Source organism: Girardinichthys multiradiatus, chromosome 11 (genome assembly GCF_021462225.1).
Source record: "Girardinichthys multiradiatus isolate DD_20200921_A chromosome 11, DD_fGirMul_XY1, whole genome shotgun sequence".
Classification (NCBI taxonomy): Eukaryota; Metazoa; Chordata; class Actinopteri; order Cyprinodontiformes; family Goodeidae; genus Girardinichthys; species Girardinichthys multiradiatus.
In genome coordinates, this window is record NC_061804.1 from 3,253,845 (window position 1) to 3,272,912 (window position 19,068).

The 19,068-nt window shown below is 38.6% G+C and overlaps 1 protein-coding gene across 1 annotated transcript; it reads right to left on the reverse strand.

The window, feature by feature from the left end:
- Nucleotides 1–428: 428 nt before the first annotated feature.
- psmg1 (proteasome (prosome, macropain) assembly chaperone 1) lies at nucleotides 429–17,934 on the reverse strand. Its single transcript, XM_047380088.1, has 7 exons — nucleotides 17,711–17,934; nucleotides 12,183–12,286; nucleotides 11,732–11,877; nucleotides 9,940–10,002; nucleotides 9,091–9,289; nucleotides 3,184–3,314; nucleotides 429–591 (listed from the first exon to the last, which is right to left on the reverse strand). Exons 1-7 carry the CDS (start codon nucleotides 17,827–17,829, stop codon nucleotides 514–516), a joined length of 840 nt encoding a protein of 279 aa, XP_047236044.1. The 5' UTR covers nucleotides 17,830–17,934; the 3' UTR covers nucleotides 429–513.
- Between the last annotated feature and the right edge of the window lie 1,134 nt (nucleotides 17,935–19,068).

Sequence of the window (19,068 nt, forward strand, 5' to 3'; positions counted from 1 at the left end):
AAGAGATTTCCTACTAAATTGAAGGTCAAACTCTCATCCAGCAGGTGGCGCTACACATTAAGCAAACTGATACAAAAATATAGTATCTGGTTAGATGTGTTCAGGAAAATCTGCACTGATTTTGTTTGTCACAGCCCATCGAGATGACAAAAGTCACATCACATTTTTTTCTCAGGAAACCCTGACCTCTAATTTTCTACTGTGACTTGAGCAACCTTATTCTTGAAGAATCTGTTCAGAATATTTTGTTTCCTTGTCCATCATCCTAAGAAAACCTAAACATATGTGGGGATTTTTGTAGAGGAATCCCTGGTGTTTACGCAATTATTTTAATAAATCAATCCATCAAAAAAAAAAAAAATCAATAGAACAAACTCAACCCAAAATCAGTGGAAAGGTTAAATTAATAAAATATAGATACTGAAAGATTCTGTTGAGGAAATATCTTTATTTTTTTTTAAAAAGACAGTATTTCATCACATTTGATTAAACTGAATCACACAGTCGATTGTTTCAGATATAAAGATTACTCTGAATTTCAGAGCTTCTGATAAATCTGCGGAGGACGTCTGCGCTTGGGGAACAGTCCGCCTGGGGAGAAAAATACAAAAAAATAAATCCAGTTAACAGCTTAATATATTTTATTTATTCAAAACAAAATTCTCTGAGAACTCCGACTAAATTCTAGGAAATTTAGATTGTATTAATCTTTCTAAATCTGGGTTCCTTCAGTTTCCACCTCAAAGAGTTTCCAGACTTTTTCATTACAGTCTTTAAGACATGTAAGTTCAAAACATTTACCTAGTTGGGTTTTATTCTCTTTATATTCCACAAATTATCAAATATCACCAAGCTGAAGTTGACTTCAGATTATTGATTTTTCATAGTTTTTTGTGATCTAGACTAACAAAAATCAGCTTTGCCATTCTGACAAAATGGCATAGGTCTGAATTACTCTACATTAAATGCAGACTCTTCAAAGTACACCCTGTGACCCGTGAGATCTTTATTAGGTTTGAGATAATTGAAATAAAGTTGGAAGGTCATCTAATTTAGACACGGCTCAAAAATCACAGGCAGAGTTTAAACCCCTTTTTAAGAAGACAAAAACTGCTTTGAAACGGGGTTTTTTTTTCTCTTCTTGAACGGAGTTGCATTTATTTGTGGATCCCATCAGTAACTCAAAAACCAAAAGGATAAATGAAATGGACTCAAACACATTTTGGCAAATTAAACATAAGGGATGTAATTTAATAAATAAATAATAAATGATAAAAAATCTAAAATTTATATTTTAGATAGCAAAGTAAGAATTCATTTCGGACACATTTTCCATACTCAATTTTTTCCAATCTAAACTTCTCCAATATTTTTTTAATTTTCAAGATTGTAGAAACCCATTCCTAAAATATTATAGAAATGCAGGTACCTCAAAGTAATCCATTTCAAGAAGCAAAACTCGTGATATAGCTTCATTACACACAGTGTAACATATATTTCTTATGGCTTACAGCGGTTTCCCGGCATATTAAAATATTAGGTAAGACCAATAAAAAATGACTTTCATAAAGAAATGTAATGTTACGGCCTAAATTATCAGGAGGAAGACTGCTGACAGTCACTGACGCCCTCCACTAGGGGTAAGCTATAGCATTTTTTGAATTTAATTATTGAATTTCAGTCATATTCAGTAAATTATATGCATTTCAATGAGGCTCGTTTGTCAGATTAAAAATACCTTTTGAAAATAACAACCACTAAGCAGGTATTAAACATACTTTTCATTAAGCCCACATTTCTGTATTAAATGTTTTTTATTGGTTTGATGTAATATTCTAAACTTAAATGTTGTGTTTTCATTGCTGTAAGGGAAAAAATCATCATAATTAACAGGAAAAAAAGGCTTGAATGTATCAATCTGTTTGTAATTAATCTATATAATGTTTCAATCAGTGAATTGAGTTACTGAAATAAATGAACTGAATTGAGATACATCTGTTCTATAAAGTTTGGTCGGACGTAGTAACATTCCCAGAAAACCTCAACCCTGTCTTACTTCGACTCATCATTTTGTTAAGTAAATATAAACCAAGTTAACTTGCGACATGAAGCATAACATACATTCTGGTAATTCATTTGTTAAAAAAATATTTGATAACAATCTAAATGAGGAAGGTGTTTTTGGGAAACCCTAAATCAGATTCTTTTATCAAGTGGAAAGAAACGAAACTGAAAATAGAAACTCTGGTTTAATGATGCTCTTAATTTGGCAGCACGGTGGAGCAGTTGTTTGTACTGTCACCTTGCAGTATGGAGATTCTGGGTAGGGCTCCACGATATTAGAAAATCTTGCAACGGTGAAAATAATGGTAAATATTGCCATGGTGATTTCAGTTTCAATATATGCCCATTTTCTCTTTCCTCTCTTTCTCATGTGTGCTTCCATCACTATGTGACCTTTAACATTTTGAGCAGCACCATTTGTGCCCAGTGTGAGCATGTGCTGCTGTGAGGCTCTGTCCAACTGGATAAATATTACATTAGCATGAAAAATGCAAGTTCATAACATCTATATATTAGCAAACTGTTATTACACTCCAAACAGTCCTATGAGATATGAATATTGCACACGTTGATGGCGTGATGACAATATATTCACAATATGTTGTGCAGCCTTAGTTCTGAGTTAGAATCCCAACCTGAATGTTCTCTCCAGGTACTCTGGCTTCCTTCTACATCCCAAAAACATGACTGTTTGGTTAATTGGTTAGGTGTGTGTGATATTAGTTATCGTATGTGCCTCTTGTCCAATGACCGCTGGAGATAGGCGCCAGCGACCTTGTAAGGATAAGCGGGTGTAGATAATGGACGGATATTTGGCAGCAGTTAATGCTTTGACTTGGCCTACCCTTCGAGGGAATTGTAAAACACATTTCTCCAAGAAAAAAGCTGAAAGGATTTAAACTTGGAAAATGGAGACTGGATTTGGTAAGAAAAAAAGGACAATGCTTTTGGAACGAGCAGCTCCTCTAATTATAAAACCTAATCCCATCAGCTGTCAGAAGTTTGCAGCTACAGCCCCCGCTGGACCTTGGCCAGATTGCTGTGATGTTGGATATTTGTGTACATCCTCCCTCAGTGACCTTTTTCATAACAAGGCCTTGGATATAAACAGCGGCTCACCTGTATGGACCTGCCAAGCTTGCTTAGCACCGGCCTGTAGGTCTCCACTGTGACGGAGTCGGGACCGCTGACATCATTGTAACAATGGTAAACAACAGCAGCGATGCGGTTGACCTGGCAGTGGTTCAGGACTGATGAAACACCACAGAGAACAACAAAACAAGGTTACCTGATGGCTAAAAGATGACACAGATGAAGAGTAAACCTATCAACGATGAAGACATGATGAAACATCTCTTTGTTTGGATTAAATGTCTTTAAGTGTTCTGGCGACATAATACCCACATCAGGATGCAGGGCTGTGGACGCTCAGTGAGTGGAGAGAAGCCTAATGGCACCACATTTCATTCAGTTGGCAGAACCATTTGTCCAAAGTGACTGTTTTTTTCTCCACATACACACACCAGGAGCTGTGAGGGGCTTATTGTGTTGCTCAAGGACGCCTCAGCAGGCAGAAATGAGAATCAGACCTGTCAAAAGTGCTTTTTAAAGCCGAAACATAAGTATATCATGTGTTGTGGAATCAGATGTGCCTCATATTGCCTTGTAAATGCTGAGTGTATTCAGATCCTTCATACTGGTCCTTGATAGAAAACAACAACACAACCAACTACATTTAGACCCGGAGTTGCTCACATCTCTGGCAGATTTTGATTTAAATTTCTTTTCATTCAGCTTGTTTCTGATTAGAAAAGAACAAGGGATATTATTTTTGGAACCAGCATTTTCTTAGGTGTTATTTACTTTTTAAATAATATCAAAAATAATATATATAATATTGACGGATTTTACAATGCGGATTATCTCCCATTTTTCTGAATCTTCTCTTCCTTTATCATTATTGAACATCCCCACCACTTTCTACCATATCTATAGATACATACATCCCCTGTGTGCATTTGAGTGGCAGTTAGCACATCCAACTGGCCAAACGTATCACCCATGTGCAAAGAGCGCTACCGAGAAATATAAATACCCACAAAATTTTGCATCTGAAGCAGTCCTGTTGGATTGTGATATTAAACAACCTTTTAATGCCTTTAGATATATTGTGCAGCTCTAATTTGAACAAAACAAATGGCATGTTGAAATTTAAATTACTTACAGCCTTCTCAGTAATCCAAGGAAAATTCTTTATTGAAATTACAGCAATCAAACCCTTCTTAAAACTGCTGATCAGCTTCTGGCATGCTTCCACTGATATTTTAAATATTTCTCTTTGGTGATGAGCTGCAAGCCTTTGAGGTTGGAAGACATCCCCGTCATCACCCTAATCTTTAGCTCCGTCCACAGATTCTCAGTTTGAATCACTCCAAAATGTTATTACTTCCAGTTATGTTGGTGAAATTACAACATTACTTTAAATCTAAATCTACCAGAGGCACAAAAGATTTGAGCCCAACCATGCGTCTGCTAACACTACTGAAGGCTGGCACTGCCACCTGCTGGTGCAGCTTGGTGGCGTAAGCTACATTGGCAGCATATTAAATATGGACAAATGTCTTTCTCTCTCGGCCCGTAGAACTAAGAGACATTAAATAAATTCATTGCAATAAACAATAATAATTAAAATTCCTACTGCAGGTTTAAAACACCTTGAAGTAAATAAATATTTTATTGCGGTAGCATAATGTCACCCTGAAAAATGTAGAAAAACAACATCAACCTTTAATGGGACGACGGTGGCGACAGTGGTAGAGGTTCGTCTTGTAACCGGTGGGTGTAATCCAGTGTAACCAGCAAGACACCCTCTTTACCTGCTGATTTTGGTCAGAGGGCCTGGTGGCGCCTGTGTACGGCAGCCTCACGTCTGTCAGTCTGCCCCAGGCCAGCTGTGGCTACAATCAATGTCTACCACCGTCAGTGTATGAATGGGTCAATGACTGAATGTAGTGTAAAGCGCTCTGGGGACTTGATAAAGGGCTATACATGTGCAGGCCATTTACAATTTACCGTTTAATCTGAGTACATTTATTTGTTTGAAAAAGTAAGTATGGTAAGATATCGTTTTGTTTACTCCCTATTCCTGTAAAGAAAAATTTCACTAAAGTATTTTTTGAATTTATACTTAAAAGGGACATATCATGCAAAATCCACTTTTTAGCCTTTAAATGCATTTTGTTGTGTACTTGGAGTGTGTATGAGTGCAGAAAAGTTCAATTTAGTCTCTCCAGGTGTTGCAGAGATATCTTTTTATTCTATTTGGGTCATTTTGGGTCAGCTTTGTCTATCATCTGTTACGTTTTTCTAACTGTTACATCACAGTATCTGCTCTAGAACAGCTAAATAAGGTCATGGAGTTTCGGCTGATCAATTTCAAATATCCTATGTATTTATTTCTCGCTGCAATTTTGCAGTCCAAGCTCAAGTATGTCTACGCTGAACGAGGATAAGTTCGGTTCGGCTGTTGGGTGTATTAACCCACACAATTCATTACACCGTCCCCCAGCATCAGAACCTCTTCAAAGTCCCTGGTTAAATTTTATTTTTCATAGAAATGTTCCCACATCAGCGGTGAAAATCCTATTCCCCCACTTCAAGGACGATCATGCTCATAGATCCTGTAAATGGGAGGATCATGCTCTTGGATGTCTCCAGTGCATTTAATACAGTTAAGCCCGATTTGCTTTGACAGAAACACCAGAAGACTCAGGTGGAGTCTAACCAGGTGGTCAGCAGTATAGGAGCACCACAGGGTGCTGTGCTCCCACCATTCATTTTAACTCTGTAAACGTCAGGTTTCCAGTACAAGGCAGACTCTTGTCATCTGCAGAAATACTCAGATGACTCTGCAGTCGTAGGATGTATCAGAAATGGAAAAGAGGCTGAGAACAGAGACCCGGTGGACCGCTTTGTGGCATGGCATGGAAACAATCATCTTATCTTGAATGTGAACAAAACAAAAGAGATGACCTTTAAAGAATCCACAGCAACAACATTCATTTAACAGCCGGTTTTACTACTTGGTGAAAAAAAACTGTCTCTAAAGAGTGAAGGCTGGCCACTATCACACCATCGATGCTTCCATGATGGGAGGCAGCAGAAAAGATGTGTGCTTACTCTCTGTAGCTAAGTGGAGAAATACTTGAAAAGACTGTCTTCAATCCAGTGGATCAATTTGTGGTAAGAATAACAGACCGCAGACAAACGGTACCCCAGATAACCACAAGCTACTAAGTCTCTATTCTTTTGTACAATAAAGGAACCAGTTTTCTAGCTAGGAAAACACTTATTTCAAGTGTGCCCCAGAAAAAAAGCCCCAGCACTTTTCTCTCCATATAAATCCTAAAAGGAATCAGGACATCCTTATCCTTGACACATACACACTAAACTGAAAACCAAGGCACAATGTGATATGGATTGAGGCTAACAGAGGCTATCATAAGCTGTAATGGTTCCAGTGGATGTAAGACACGTGGGACATAAGCATTGTGTCAGGGTTAGGGAATCTAGAGAAAAATAACAGATTTACAACTAAATTAAAACTGAGAATCAACTGAACAGATGGACACCCAGATGACTGTATATCCCTGCTTGATACACCAATAATGAGCAGCAACTCAAAGCATGAATCAAACAGATTTCAGTTCTTGTTCTCTGCTTCTACATACAAGGACTGAATAAGTAAAAGCCATGGTAAAGGAACAGAAGGGTAGATACCTGCAGAGAGTCTAGACTGATGCACTGTGAGCCAATCAATATGGTGAAATGAAGTTTAAATATTCATATCCCCATTTTAGTAATAATTGTGTTTTGACTGCAAGTGTAGATTAAGACATTAAAATAATGTGACCATGGTTCTCAGTATTAACTATACTAATTAGATATGTTTTAAAGCCACATACTGAAGGCTGAGAATGTTGAAACTGTCTCATAGCCACATTTATTAATAATGGTGATCAATCATATAATAAATGACCAGGGGTTATAATTACTGACACACAGTCATTTAAAGGATTTACTGTAGAGCCATTTAAAACGTTGTTGTAATGAAAGCATCTTTAACACTAACGTTTTCTTACTAAATACATTATGCATTTTCTTTCTTTATTTTTGTTTAGTTGGAAATTAGACTTTATGTGGTTTTCAAAGTAGTTATTGTAGGTGTTAACTGAAGTTTTCCATCAGGATAACCGACTGATCCAATCTCAAGTATTTCCAGGGGTCCAGATAAAGAACTTCTTATATGATTAACTAAACACAACTCCTGTTTCCTGCTGGTGGTGTGTTGTCTGACCATGTCTGCAGCACCGATCAGTAAAACGGTTTGGTTTTTTTTTTAAATCATGACTTATTTTAACGTCACCGCTGGCAAAACTACATAATCGTGGGTTTACCCAAACCTTTCAAGTCTCTTTGTACCCTTTATGATGACGTTGATAATAAAAGAGCCTGTACTAGCTGCAGGACCTCCATGTCTGTCCGTTTAATGAGGCTGAAAACAGCAGTTATTCAATTTTAAGACGTTCAAAGCAAATACCTAAGTTTATGAAGCAGGATATCAATTTTTTCTGTAAGTTTTGTCTGCACAAAATTACCTGAAACAGTACTAACATATCTTATGAACCAAACTATCAATGAGTCATATCAAAACAGAAAGGTTTTGACCTGCTAACATTACTCTAAACGTTTAGCAAACCGCTCCAGGAGTAAAAAGTGGCAGCAAGACGTGAGTTCATGTGTCAAGTCAGACATACCTTTAGAAATAAATGCGAAAGCAATGCCAAATATGTGGTAATATGTTGTCAAAGTAATGTTGTAGCTTTCTTAATTTAGTTTTTCTCTGTGTTGGAAAAGCACAACGGAGCTGACCTGCGGAAATATCTGTCAATGTCAGGTTAAGTGTTATGTGTTGGTTAGGTGACATCGGATCACTATTCTAATGCAGACCATATAATACTGATGAAATGTAGTCTTTCATTTTACTACACTTTACAGTTACAGGGTTTTCCAACATACACATTTTATCAACTTAGATGTAGTGCATCGATAGTGCATTTTTTAAAATAAACATTTGAAAAGTGTCAAACTGACAGGAAAAGCAAGGAAAGCATTATTCAGGAGGGTCAAAAGGTGAATGGTGACTCTGGAAGAGCTGCGCAGATCCAGAACTCAGGTGGGAAAATCTATTGACAGGACAACTGTAAGTCGCACCATCCACAAACCTGGCCTTTATTGAAAAGTGACAAAGAAAAAGCAACTGTTTGTAGAAAGTAGTAAGAGCTCCTGGTTGCAGCTTGGCAAGCCATGCAGGAGACACAGGAGACATGTGGAAAGAGGTATGCCAGCCAAATGAGACCAAAGCCAAACCTTTCGGACAACATGCAAAACTGTGTGACAACCAACACTGCACATAATGCTGAACCCACAATCCCGACACTGAAACATGGTGGTGGCAGCATAATGCTGTGGGGATACTTTCTTAGACTTCAGTGGAGGTTCTGGTTCCAGCAGGATAACAACTCCATACAACCAGAGCTGTTCACAAAAGCTTTCCTGGATGTCTGTGTCGAGAACAAATAGCCTGAATATATGGAGCAGCTGCTTTACCAATATGCCCCATGCTGCCCCAGAGATCACGTTTTAAGGTCGTGGCACCAATTATTTAAAGAACTAGAAACAAAGCTTTTTAGCATCATTTATCACTGAAAACCTGACCCCAAAATGTCTCTTTATAAGCCTAAATCAACAGTCTACCTGGGACAAAGTGAATTCAGGCTAAGTGAGAACCACACTGTATTAATTACAGAATAAAATCTGGGACTAAGATGGATTCCTCTGCTAAATATGCACAGCAATGTGACAGGGAAAGGCCAGTTGTGCAGCTCCAGTTCAGAGCCCTGTGTAGATTTAGTAAAACAAAGCAATAAGTCGGACTCATCGGAACAACAAAAACTCCAAACACACCTGCAGCTGGAAATCCTGTAATGATGTTGGGCTGCTCCAGTGACTGGCAGACAGGCTGATCGCTGAACGCACTGGAGTGAAGAGACCGCAGGAAGGGAGCAGAGCTGCTGCTCAGGTACTCTGCTGTCTTGTATTCAGCCACAGAGCGATCTGACAGCACAGTCACAGTGAGCTCTCTGGACTGCAGGCAGTCGAACACCTGCGAGACAAAGACAAAGCAATGCCCTGTTAGGGTTCTGATTTTACAGTAATCCATCCAATATGTGCAAAGAAATAAAGACAGAGGCGTGTTTTGTTATGTCAGTTTCTAACCACACACCTGTGTCCGGCAGCTGAAGCTGACATTTCTGAGACCAGCCAATATTTTTCCAATTTGCAGCTGTCAAGTTTTGAAAACACTGTGCCTATTATAGCCTCATCTTCCTCTGATCTGCTGACAGGAGTGAAATCTGTCATGATCCTCTGCTGCGGCAGCTGCAGGCAGTACATTCGAAAGACAGGCTGTGCCTTCTGCTTCTAAAAACAGCTTACCAATAATCATGCAGTAACAATCACTAAGTGGAGCTCTATTCTGCAGTTTAGTTTAAACAACACATCCCACCTGAGTATCTCTGAATGTTGTTAGGATAAAATGTCAATAAACGTTTGTGAACTATCAGGTTTTTACAGCCGAGCTCCATGACTTTTCCTTAACAACATGCTCGAAGGAAACAGTTTCTATTTAAGGCCTCATGTTGCCATGTCATTATGGCTTCTCAAGGCAAGAAAGTCAAACTGTTCCTTTTCGTAGGCTGTAAGGGCAAAACTGTCACAGCCTTGTCAGGGTGATTAAACTGCTGCAAAAGGTACCTTTTCTGTCCACTGAAACAGCTGGTCCTCTGCAATGTAGCAAGTCACATGGCATATCAAAACCTGAAAAGAAACAAAAGCTTGTTTTCACCACTTTCTAGTCACACAGAGAGAAGACAAAAGAAGAAAAGAAGCTATGATGTTAAAGGAACAGGGTGGCACTTTTCAGTGAGAAGCTATTAAAACGCAGATTGTATTTCCTTTGACAGTTTCACATGTTTGTGGTTCATTCAGGCTGCAAGGCAGCGAGAGAGAGCAAGGGTTTGAGCAGACAACAAGAAGGCTGAACAGAGTACACCTATCTGCCCCGTGTTGTCCCTTTGAGCTTTCAACTTTTATCAGTCATGGAACCTCTGATGATCTCAAAGGTGAAGTAAGGATCTACATGGAAACCATCGTTTTTGTAACGCTAGTCGAGCTAATCCCTGATACAGAAAGCTAAAGAACTTAAAAATGTCAACTCAGCAACCATTTTTTTTTTTTTTTTAAAACTAAAACTGCTCTGATGATAAATAATTAAACTATGATTATATCTAAACTCAAAACAATGCATATATCAAACAAAAAGGGAGTCAATTCTTTTATTTAATGCATTAAATGAACAAGAAAAAAAGATTTTGCAGAATCTGAGATGTTGATTGCTGCTCAGACCCAATTAGCAAAAGATTGATGGTTACTGATTGGTGCATCACTTTTTGACTATTGTGATGCCTTAAACAACCAGCAATCATCCTCAGTACTGATAAATCTGTGGAGGTTCAGTTAATTTGTTGAAGAAAAGACCATTTATAAACTTTAAAATTAGAATAGCCACATTAAGAATAACAACACATCAAATATCAACTCGTTGTCTTTTTGATAACCTATTAAACTGGCTGCTCACTGCAGATCAGCATCGCAACTACTCTGACCTCCACTACGTTAAATCTGAACCAACCATCGATACGCACCGTTTTCATGCTGGTCATAACAGGATATCTAATAAATCAGATATCTATACAGTATATCAACGTCCAGCACACAGCTGCTCATGTGGTTTTTCAGTATGTGCAGCCAACTGCAGCAGCGGGACAGGTGTGATAAATCTGAACGTTCCACTGCAGCAGTGATTTCACATTTGGTCTTTCAGTGTGTTTATCTTCATTAAATCACAGGTTAGTGAAGATATACCAACAGAAGGTAACCACAGACACCTCTAGGCCTGACTGTTTCCTCGTAACTTGTTTTTATGATCGTTAATGCAACAGACGGATGGATTGCGGATAAACAGATGGAGAACGCCACCGCTTGTCAAAGTTATTCTTTAATAACTGCTGCTGTGCAGCTTGACAGTGAACTTCAGGATTCCTGCACATTTTTCATTTCAAAAATCCAGTTTTCCACATTTATATTTACAGATTTCAGTCAGTTATTCATTCCCATTTCTAAAATATAAACACAAGTTTAATATGACATTCTATCAGATGTTTCTAAAGAGGTAAGAGTTTATTACCAAATCATCAGAAGACTATAGAAAGACAGATAAACAACAAAGGTAGTGGATGGATGGATGGATGGATGGAAACAAGGAAGGAAGGGAGGGAGGGAAGTATTTTTTTTTCATAGTTATCCAGAACTGAGAAGTACTTAAATTCCAGATAGTGTAGAAATCCTGAAAGTGGTGAAATTAAAGTGCTCTGCTTATAGAAAGAATTAAACATCTCAAAGAGGGGAAAAAAGAAAATGTGATCTCTGAGGTGATAATCAACAGCAGACATATTGTGAGGCGTGTTTTTCTCGCCGTGTCACTCACTGACGGGTCATCCTTGTGTCTGTAGAAAACACATGCCGACTCCTCGCCGCTCTGCCCAGTTGCAGACCGGCTTCTCTCGTTCCACGCCACCGCACGTCCGACCGCGTCCCAGTTTGCAGAGGCGAGAACGTACGCTGACAGGAAGCCTGAGAAGACAGACCCTCTCAGTATTCAACAACAGTTCGCATCACAGCAGCAGAGTCCTTCTCACTTGTGTTTTTTCCTGATAAAGTGACATTGTGTGTTTTTACACTTTATTTTAGCTGCTGTGATCAGCGAGACTCCGTTACAGACACCTTCTTGAGACAGACAAGAAGGCTGGGGGTTTACAGATGAAACAAATCAGGCAAATTTCCAGACACTGATTAATAAAGACGTTTAATATTATAGCCTGCGCAGTTTGATAGACATGTATGTCACAGCTGCATTTTGACAGCTGGAACTCACTTACTAGCAGCATTATGTCCCACAGCCAGGATGAACCTGGAACACTGCAGCTTGTTTCCAGCTCTCAACATCTCTGTTATTTCAGGGCTCCAGTGGAGATGAACAGTTCTGATGAAAGGAGAGGTAAGAAAGAAAGACCTCAGATGCAGTTTGCTGTTCCTCAGAAGTAAAACATAAAGATGGGACCAAGCTAAAGGAAGCAGAACATGCGCTAGAATAAAAAGCAAACATCATTATTTATCGTCATAAAAGCTGAAAATGTAATGCGTAATAATCTGCCACAGCTATTCTGACCAGCCTCTTATTGTTTTGCAGAAGGCAGTTGAGTCGCTGTTGAATTAATCTGAATCATTCAAAGTGCTTCTGCTCAGCCCACTCACACAACAGAAACATAATAGAAACACGTCACTCACTAAAGACACTCCAACAGTAAAATGACCTCTGAAAACAGTCAGTCAGTCAGTCATTTTCTACCGCTTATTCCATAGTGGGTCGCGGGGGAGCTGGTGCCTATCTCCAGCAGTCTATGGGTGAGAGGCAGGGTCACCCTGGACAAGTCGCCAGTCCATCACAGGGCAACACACAAATAACCACACACATTCATTCATACACCTAAGGGCAATTTAGAGACCAATTAACCTAACAAGCATGTCTTTGGACTGTGGGAGGAAGCTGGAGTACCCGGTGAGAACCCACACATGCACGGGGAGAACATGCAAACTCCTTGCAGAAAGACCCCAGGCTGGGAATTGAACCCAGGACCTTCTTGCTGCAAGGCAACAGTGCTACCAACTGCGCCACCGTGCTGCCCACCTCTGTACCCTGCCTCTCGCCCATAGACTGCTGGAGATAGGCACCAGCTCCCCCGCGACCCACTATGGAATAAGCTGTAGAAAATGACTGACTGACCTCTGAAAACAGTGTGAACAAATACGACGATGCAGGGACTTTTCATGGCGCTCATTTTCATTCTCATCCGCTTCGTTTTTATTACAGATTACTACTGACGACCTCCTAACTTCAGCTATGCTTTTTGGCGTGTTCATACAGGATAAAACTGCCACGTTGATGAGCAAATTCATGTCCGTTTTTACAAACTATTTCATGATAACAGTTTCAGAAATTGTTGAAACTCACTAATGCACATACTTTATAAAAAGTCCCAGGAGGTTAGTGGCAGTATAGAATACTGGTAAAATATTAAGCAGAGACGCAGCAATCAGGCTTTTCTTTGATGGACTCTTAAATATAATGCATATGAGGTCATTTGTGTAAACTTTATTTTTGTTCAACAATGAAATGTGATTAATTTAATGAACAGGAAAAAGAGATTGGATTTGTCAGTATTTGAGAAGCCAATCAACGATTAGAAACGAGTAAGGGAAAATTAACCGAACTCAGTTACTAGTCGACTGACCTGTGCATCGCTAACCTTAGGTCATTTTTCTTCTTTATCTTTCGTTCAGCATAAATGAGTGCATTGACATTAATTACAATATAATTGAAAAGTTACTTTATGTGTATTTCAAATGGAAAACGTAAAACTCACTTTATTGATTGATGACACACAGAGTAATGTATTTCAAGCCTTTTTTCTTTGTTATTTTTGATAATTACAGCTTACAGCTAATGAAAATTGAAATGCAGTCTCAGAAAATTACAATGTTACATAAGGAAAATAACTTTATAGTTGTCCACAAGCAGGCTAAGCCACAAGAAGCTGGTTTCTAGAGTTTGTAAAAGCAGAATAAGGGGCAGAACCTTTAGGGTTTGGTCTTCCTTTCTGATTAAAAACTATAGTTAGAGTGGCTTAATATATCCTGTGCTATGATTAACTGAATTTGATAGTATGGGTGGGCAAAACAAATCTTATAATGAAAAGAGTATCGATAAAAAACTCTGCAAAGTAGTGAAAACAGCTTTTTATTATCACTTAGTATCACAATAGTACCACAAAAAATCAGAATAAAAGTTTATATCCATATCACCCACCCCTATTTGATTACACTGTACAAGTATTAGGATCTGAATCTGAATCTGAATGTATCACTGGAGTGTAATAAAAACAGACTCATTTGAATTTGATGTGGATGTAAGCTGGATTTGATGTAGTTAAACAAGAACTGGGTTTAGTTGTCCTATAAAGTACTTTGAAATGACATTTCTTGAGAAAATGACATCCGCTAAATTAAACATATGTATCATGGCAGGACTATTATGGTTAAATAAAAGCAAAAAGCAATTCAACTGGCATCTCTCCTACATTTGCAAAATAAAGATGAAAAACTCTACTAACCCTGAATCACTAGAATAAACTAACTGAACTTCCTGCTTTTATTTAGACCGACAACATTTTACTAAATGGTGTGTGTAATCTACTGGCTCCGTCTGCACTGTGTGTTAGAGTTGGATTGACTTGAAGTGTTTTTAAGGCTGATATATATAGGCATAAATAGACCCAGTGTGTTACGCTGGGTGCCTTGAGCTGACTTTTGCTGCAAAATGGTACTATAAACACTCTACAAAAGCTTTTGTGTTTTTGTAACATACAGAGCCTTGCGAAAGTATTCAGCCCCCTTGAACTTTTCAACCTCTTACCACATTTCAGGCTTCAAACATAAAGATATAAAATTCTAGTTTTTTGTGAAGAATCAACAACAAGTGGGACACAATCGTGAAGTAGTTTAAACTAGTTTAACAAATAAAAAACTGAAAAGTGGGGCGTACAATATTATTTGGCGCCCTTGCGTTAATACTTTGTAGCGCCACCCTTTGCTGCAATTACAGCTGCAAGTCTCTTGGGGTTTGTCTCTATCAGTTTTGCATATCGAGAGACTGAAATTCTTGCCCATTCTTCCTTGAAAAACAGCTGGAGCTCAGTGAGGTTGGATGGAGAGCGTTCATGAACAGCAGTCTTCAGCTCTTTCCACAGATTCTCGACTGGATTCAGGTCTGGACTTTGACTTGGCCATTCCAACACCTGGATATATTTATCTGTGAACCATTCCATTGTAGATTTGGCTTTATGTTTTGGATCATTGTCTTGTTGGAAGATAAATCTCTGTCCCAGTCTCGGGTCTCTTGCAGACTCCAACAGGTTTTCTTCCAGAATGGTTCTGTATTTGGCCCCATCCAACTTCCCGTCAATTTTGACCATCTTCCCTGTCCCTGCTGACTAAAAGCAGGCCCAAACCATGATGCTGCCACCACCATGTTTAACAGTGGGGATGGTGTGTTCAGGGTGATGAGCTGTGTTGCTTTATGCCAAACATATCATTTTGCATTGTGACCAAACAGTTTGATTTTGTTTTCATCTGACCAGAGCACCTTCTTCCACATGTTTGGTGTGTCTCCCAGGTGGCTTGTGGCAAACTTTAAACAAGACTTTTTATGGATATCTTTGAGAAATGGCTTTCTTCTTGCCACTCTTCCATAAAGGCCAGATTTGTGCAGTGTACGACTGATTGTTGTCCTATGGACAGACTCTCCCACCTCAGTTGTAGATCTCTGCAGTTCATCCAGAGTGATCATGGGCCTCATGGCTGCATCTCTGATCAGTCTTCTTCTTGTTCGAGATGAAAGTTTAGAGGGACGGCCGGGTCTTGGTAGATTTGCAGTGGTCTGATACTCCTTCCATTTCAATATGATTTCTTGCACAGTGCTCCTTGGGATGTTTAAAGCTTGGGAAATCTTTTTGTATCCAAATCCGGCTTTAAACTTCTCCACAACAGTATCTCGGACCTGCCTGGTGTGTTCCTTGGTCTTCATGATGCTCTCTGTGCTTTGAACAGAACCCTGAGACTATCACAGAGCAGGTGCATTTATACGGAGACTTGATTACACACAGGTGGATTCTATTTATCATCATCAGTCATTTGGGACAACATTGGATCATTCAGAGATCCTCACTGAACTTCTGGAGTGAGTTTGCTGCACTGAAAGTAAAGGGGCTGAATAATATTGCACGCCCCACTTTTCAGTTTTTTATTTGTTAAAAAAGTTTGATACATCCAATAAATTTCATTCCACTTCACAATTGTGTCCCACTTGTTGATTCTTCACAAAAAAATAGAATTTTATATCTTTATGTTTGAAGCCTGAAATGTGGCAAGAGGTTGAAAGGTTCAAGGGGGCCGAATACTTTTGCAAGGCACTGTATCTGGATATTTAGATACTTAATTTTTACCATTGTACTGAAACAATTCAAGCAATATAAATAAAAAATAAAAAATAAAGAAAATGTATTTTCCAATTTTCTGTAAAATGTAATACAAAAATGCAGTCTAAGGAATAATTATGACACCCCCACATTTATTCCCAATGCAAATGGCTAAAATCATACAAAGCCCTATCACATTAGGTGCACATGAACAGAACAACTGCACAAGTTTACATGAGAGATGTGCAAGGCGAAAACCTTTGTTCTGCATGAAGAACATGATGGCCAGACTGAGGTTTGCCAGAGAGAATGTAGACAAAGACCAGGACTTCTGGAATAATAGTCTTTGAACAGAAGAGTGTAAAAGTAAAATAGATGACACCAGAACAGAGGACATCATTGGAAAAAAACAAATGGAGCATTCCAGGAAAAGAACCTCGCATCAACTGTTAAGCATAGAGCTGGACTCCTCATGGTTTGGGGATGCTTTGCTGCAGAAGGCCACAGTCATCACACCATCATTGAACCTATCATGAATACTATTGTGTATCAGAAGGTGCTTGAGAAACATATAAGACCATCTGTAAGCATGACTGGACCCTGCAACCTGGCAATGACCTAAAACATACCACTAAGGGGCATGGAAAGTCCTGAAAGCCCAGATCTTGCTGTGGTGTGACTTGAAACAAGATGTACATGTAAGAAACCCTTTAAACATCTCACAGCTGAAAATAAGGCATGGGGCAAACATTCATCCAAGATTGGCAAATGACTACAAGAAACATCTCACTGAAGTTGTTTCCACTAAAAGAATATAAGACTAGCAGTTAGAAGATAGGCTGATAAATTTAGTTCAATGAGATTTAAAAAAAAAAGTTAGATGTTTGGTGCTTACCTGTAATTAAATCACTTTTTCTCCAGAATGAAAGATTAGGCACATAAATAAAGACTTACCAATGACATTAAATAGAAAAAGTGCAGCAGTCTGCCACGGAGCGGCCCGTTTGTGATTATTATTATTATTAAATAGGCGTCTTTGACAGCTGAATGTAGCTTTAGAGGTATATGATGTTTCCACGTTATAATGTCTAATAAAAGAGTGATTAAGGATTCATAAAGTACGTAGTTTCATCGAGGAGGGGGAGTTTACAGTGGAGAGCTACTGGAATCTAATGTGTCATGTTAGCTGAAAGATGCTAACCAACGGTCAACAGGAAACCGTTATAAAGGTGCAGATGGAGTCCACATATATTTTTTACCTTTTGTATGATGTGCAGTTTTTCTGTGTGCTAAACTAAACCTGATGTCCAAATGTTTTCTGTTGTTTGACTTAACTTCTGCCTTTCTCAGGCTACACTGCTAGCCTGTCTTACCTCTTCTCCTCCAGTTCTCTGCGAATTTGTTCGTCTTCTTCATTCTCATCCAGCTCATCTTCGTCCTCATCCACAGCACGGGAATAGACCGACAAAACCTCTCCGAAAAACGTGGCCATAATCCTGGTGTCTCAGTGCAAAGCGAAAGTTTAGCTTGGACAGGAAGAATCACAAACTTCCGCCGGAAGAAACGACGCCCTCTCAAAATAAAGCCCTCGAAACTAACTATTCGGCACTACAAAATAAAAGCTCCCGTTATTCTGTCTCATGTTTCGTTTTATTTAGTTTGGAAGCATAGACTCAAATCTCGTAAGGAAGAAATAAAAAAATGTGAGGTTGGCTCATTGTTTTGGCTCACTGACCAGGCTTATTGCAAGCACAGCAGCAGCACTTTTACTAACAGATATTTTGCAGTATGTTTGCCAAAGAGCTGTTAGTGAAATATTAATTTGAAACAGCATGTAACTATCTTTCACACCAGGATTATGCATGTAGGCCTGTAAATCAACACAGGCATTAATTTTAATTTACATGAAAACCTGTAAAAACTAGTGACCCCGATCGTCAGTTGAGTATACAAGCATTACTTGTTAGTCAGTTAAATGAGGGTAAAACACAAATAGCATCAGCTACCAATACATTGTTTTCATTTATCTGTATATTATGTATGTTTTTGCCTGGATAATAATGGCATAAACGTTCTAAGATGATATAATTTTTGTTCTTTACTATGATTTCCAAAGAGAACCTCAGAACAAATGTGTCATGATCCAAAGTTGTTTGGGTTTTGGTTTTCTTATGTGTTTTCCATATTTCTTTTTTGTTTAATATTTTCTAAAAGGTTTTGATTCTCTGCATTAATTGTGTCCGGATTTTGCTATATTAGTTAATTTCTTTGTGTTTATTTCTTAGTTTATTCTTGCGTTCTGTTCTTTGTACATTTGTACATCTGCTTTTTATGCTCATACTCACTATCTTTGTCAGGTATTAAACTTTGTTTAATGATCATAAACACAGAAGGGTGTCAAAAAACAAACAGAAGAAATCTGTGAGTAAAAATAGTTAAATATGTAGTCATTAAATAGTCATTATCTTTCTACCTTACAACCATGCACTTTTCATGCATCTTTTTTTCTTCCATGCAACCATGCATCTTTTTGTCTGTCACATGAGATCCCAATAAAACACATGGCAGTTGTTTTGGTTGTATAGTTGACAAATGGTGAAAATGTTCAAGGTCTAGAAATACAGTTGCGAAGCACTGTAACTTGATATTTTTTGCACACAGAGCAATGCCGCACCATCACTCCTGTCAATCGCCGAAGCAATCAACTGGATTTATGCCTGAGTTGTTTATT

Coding starts and splice junctions, on each gene's coding strand:
- psmg1 (XM_047380088.1), bottom strand. CDS start 17,829: ATGGCCACGTTTTTCGGAGAGGTTTTGTCGGTCTATTCCCGTGCTGTG. Junction 12,287..17,710: donor AGAGAACTGGAGGAGAAGAG/GTAAGACAGGCT, acceptor TCCTTTCATCAG/AACTGTTCATCTCCACTGGA. Junction 3,315..9,090: donor TACAGGATTTCCAGCTGCAG/GTGTGTTTGGAG, acceptor GTGTTTCATCAG/TCCTGAACCACTGCCAGGTC.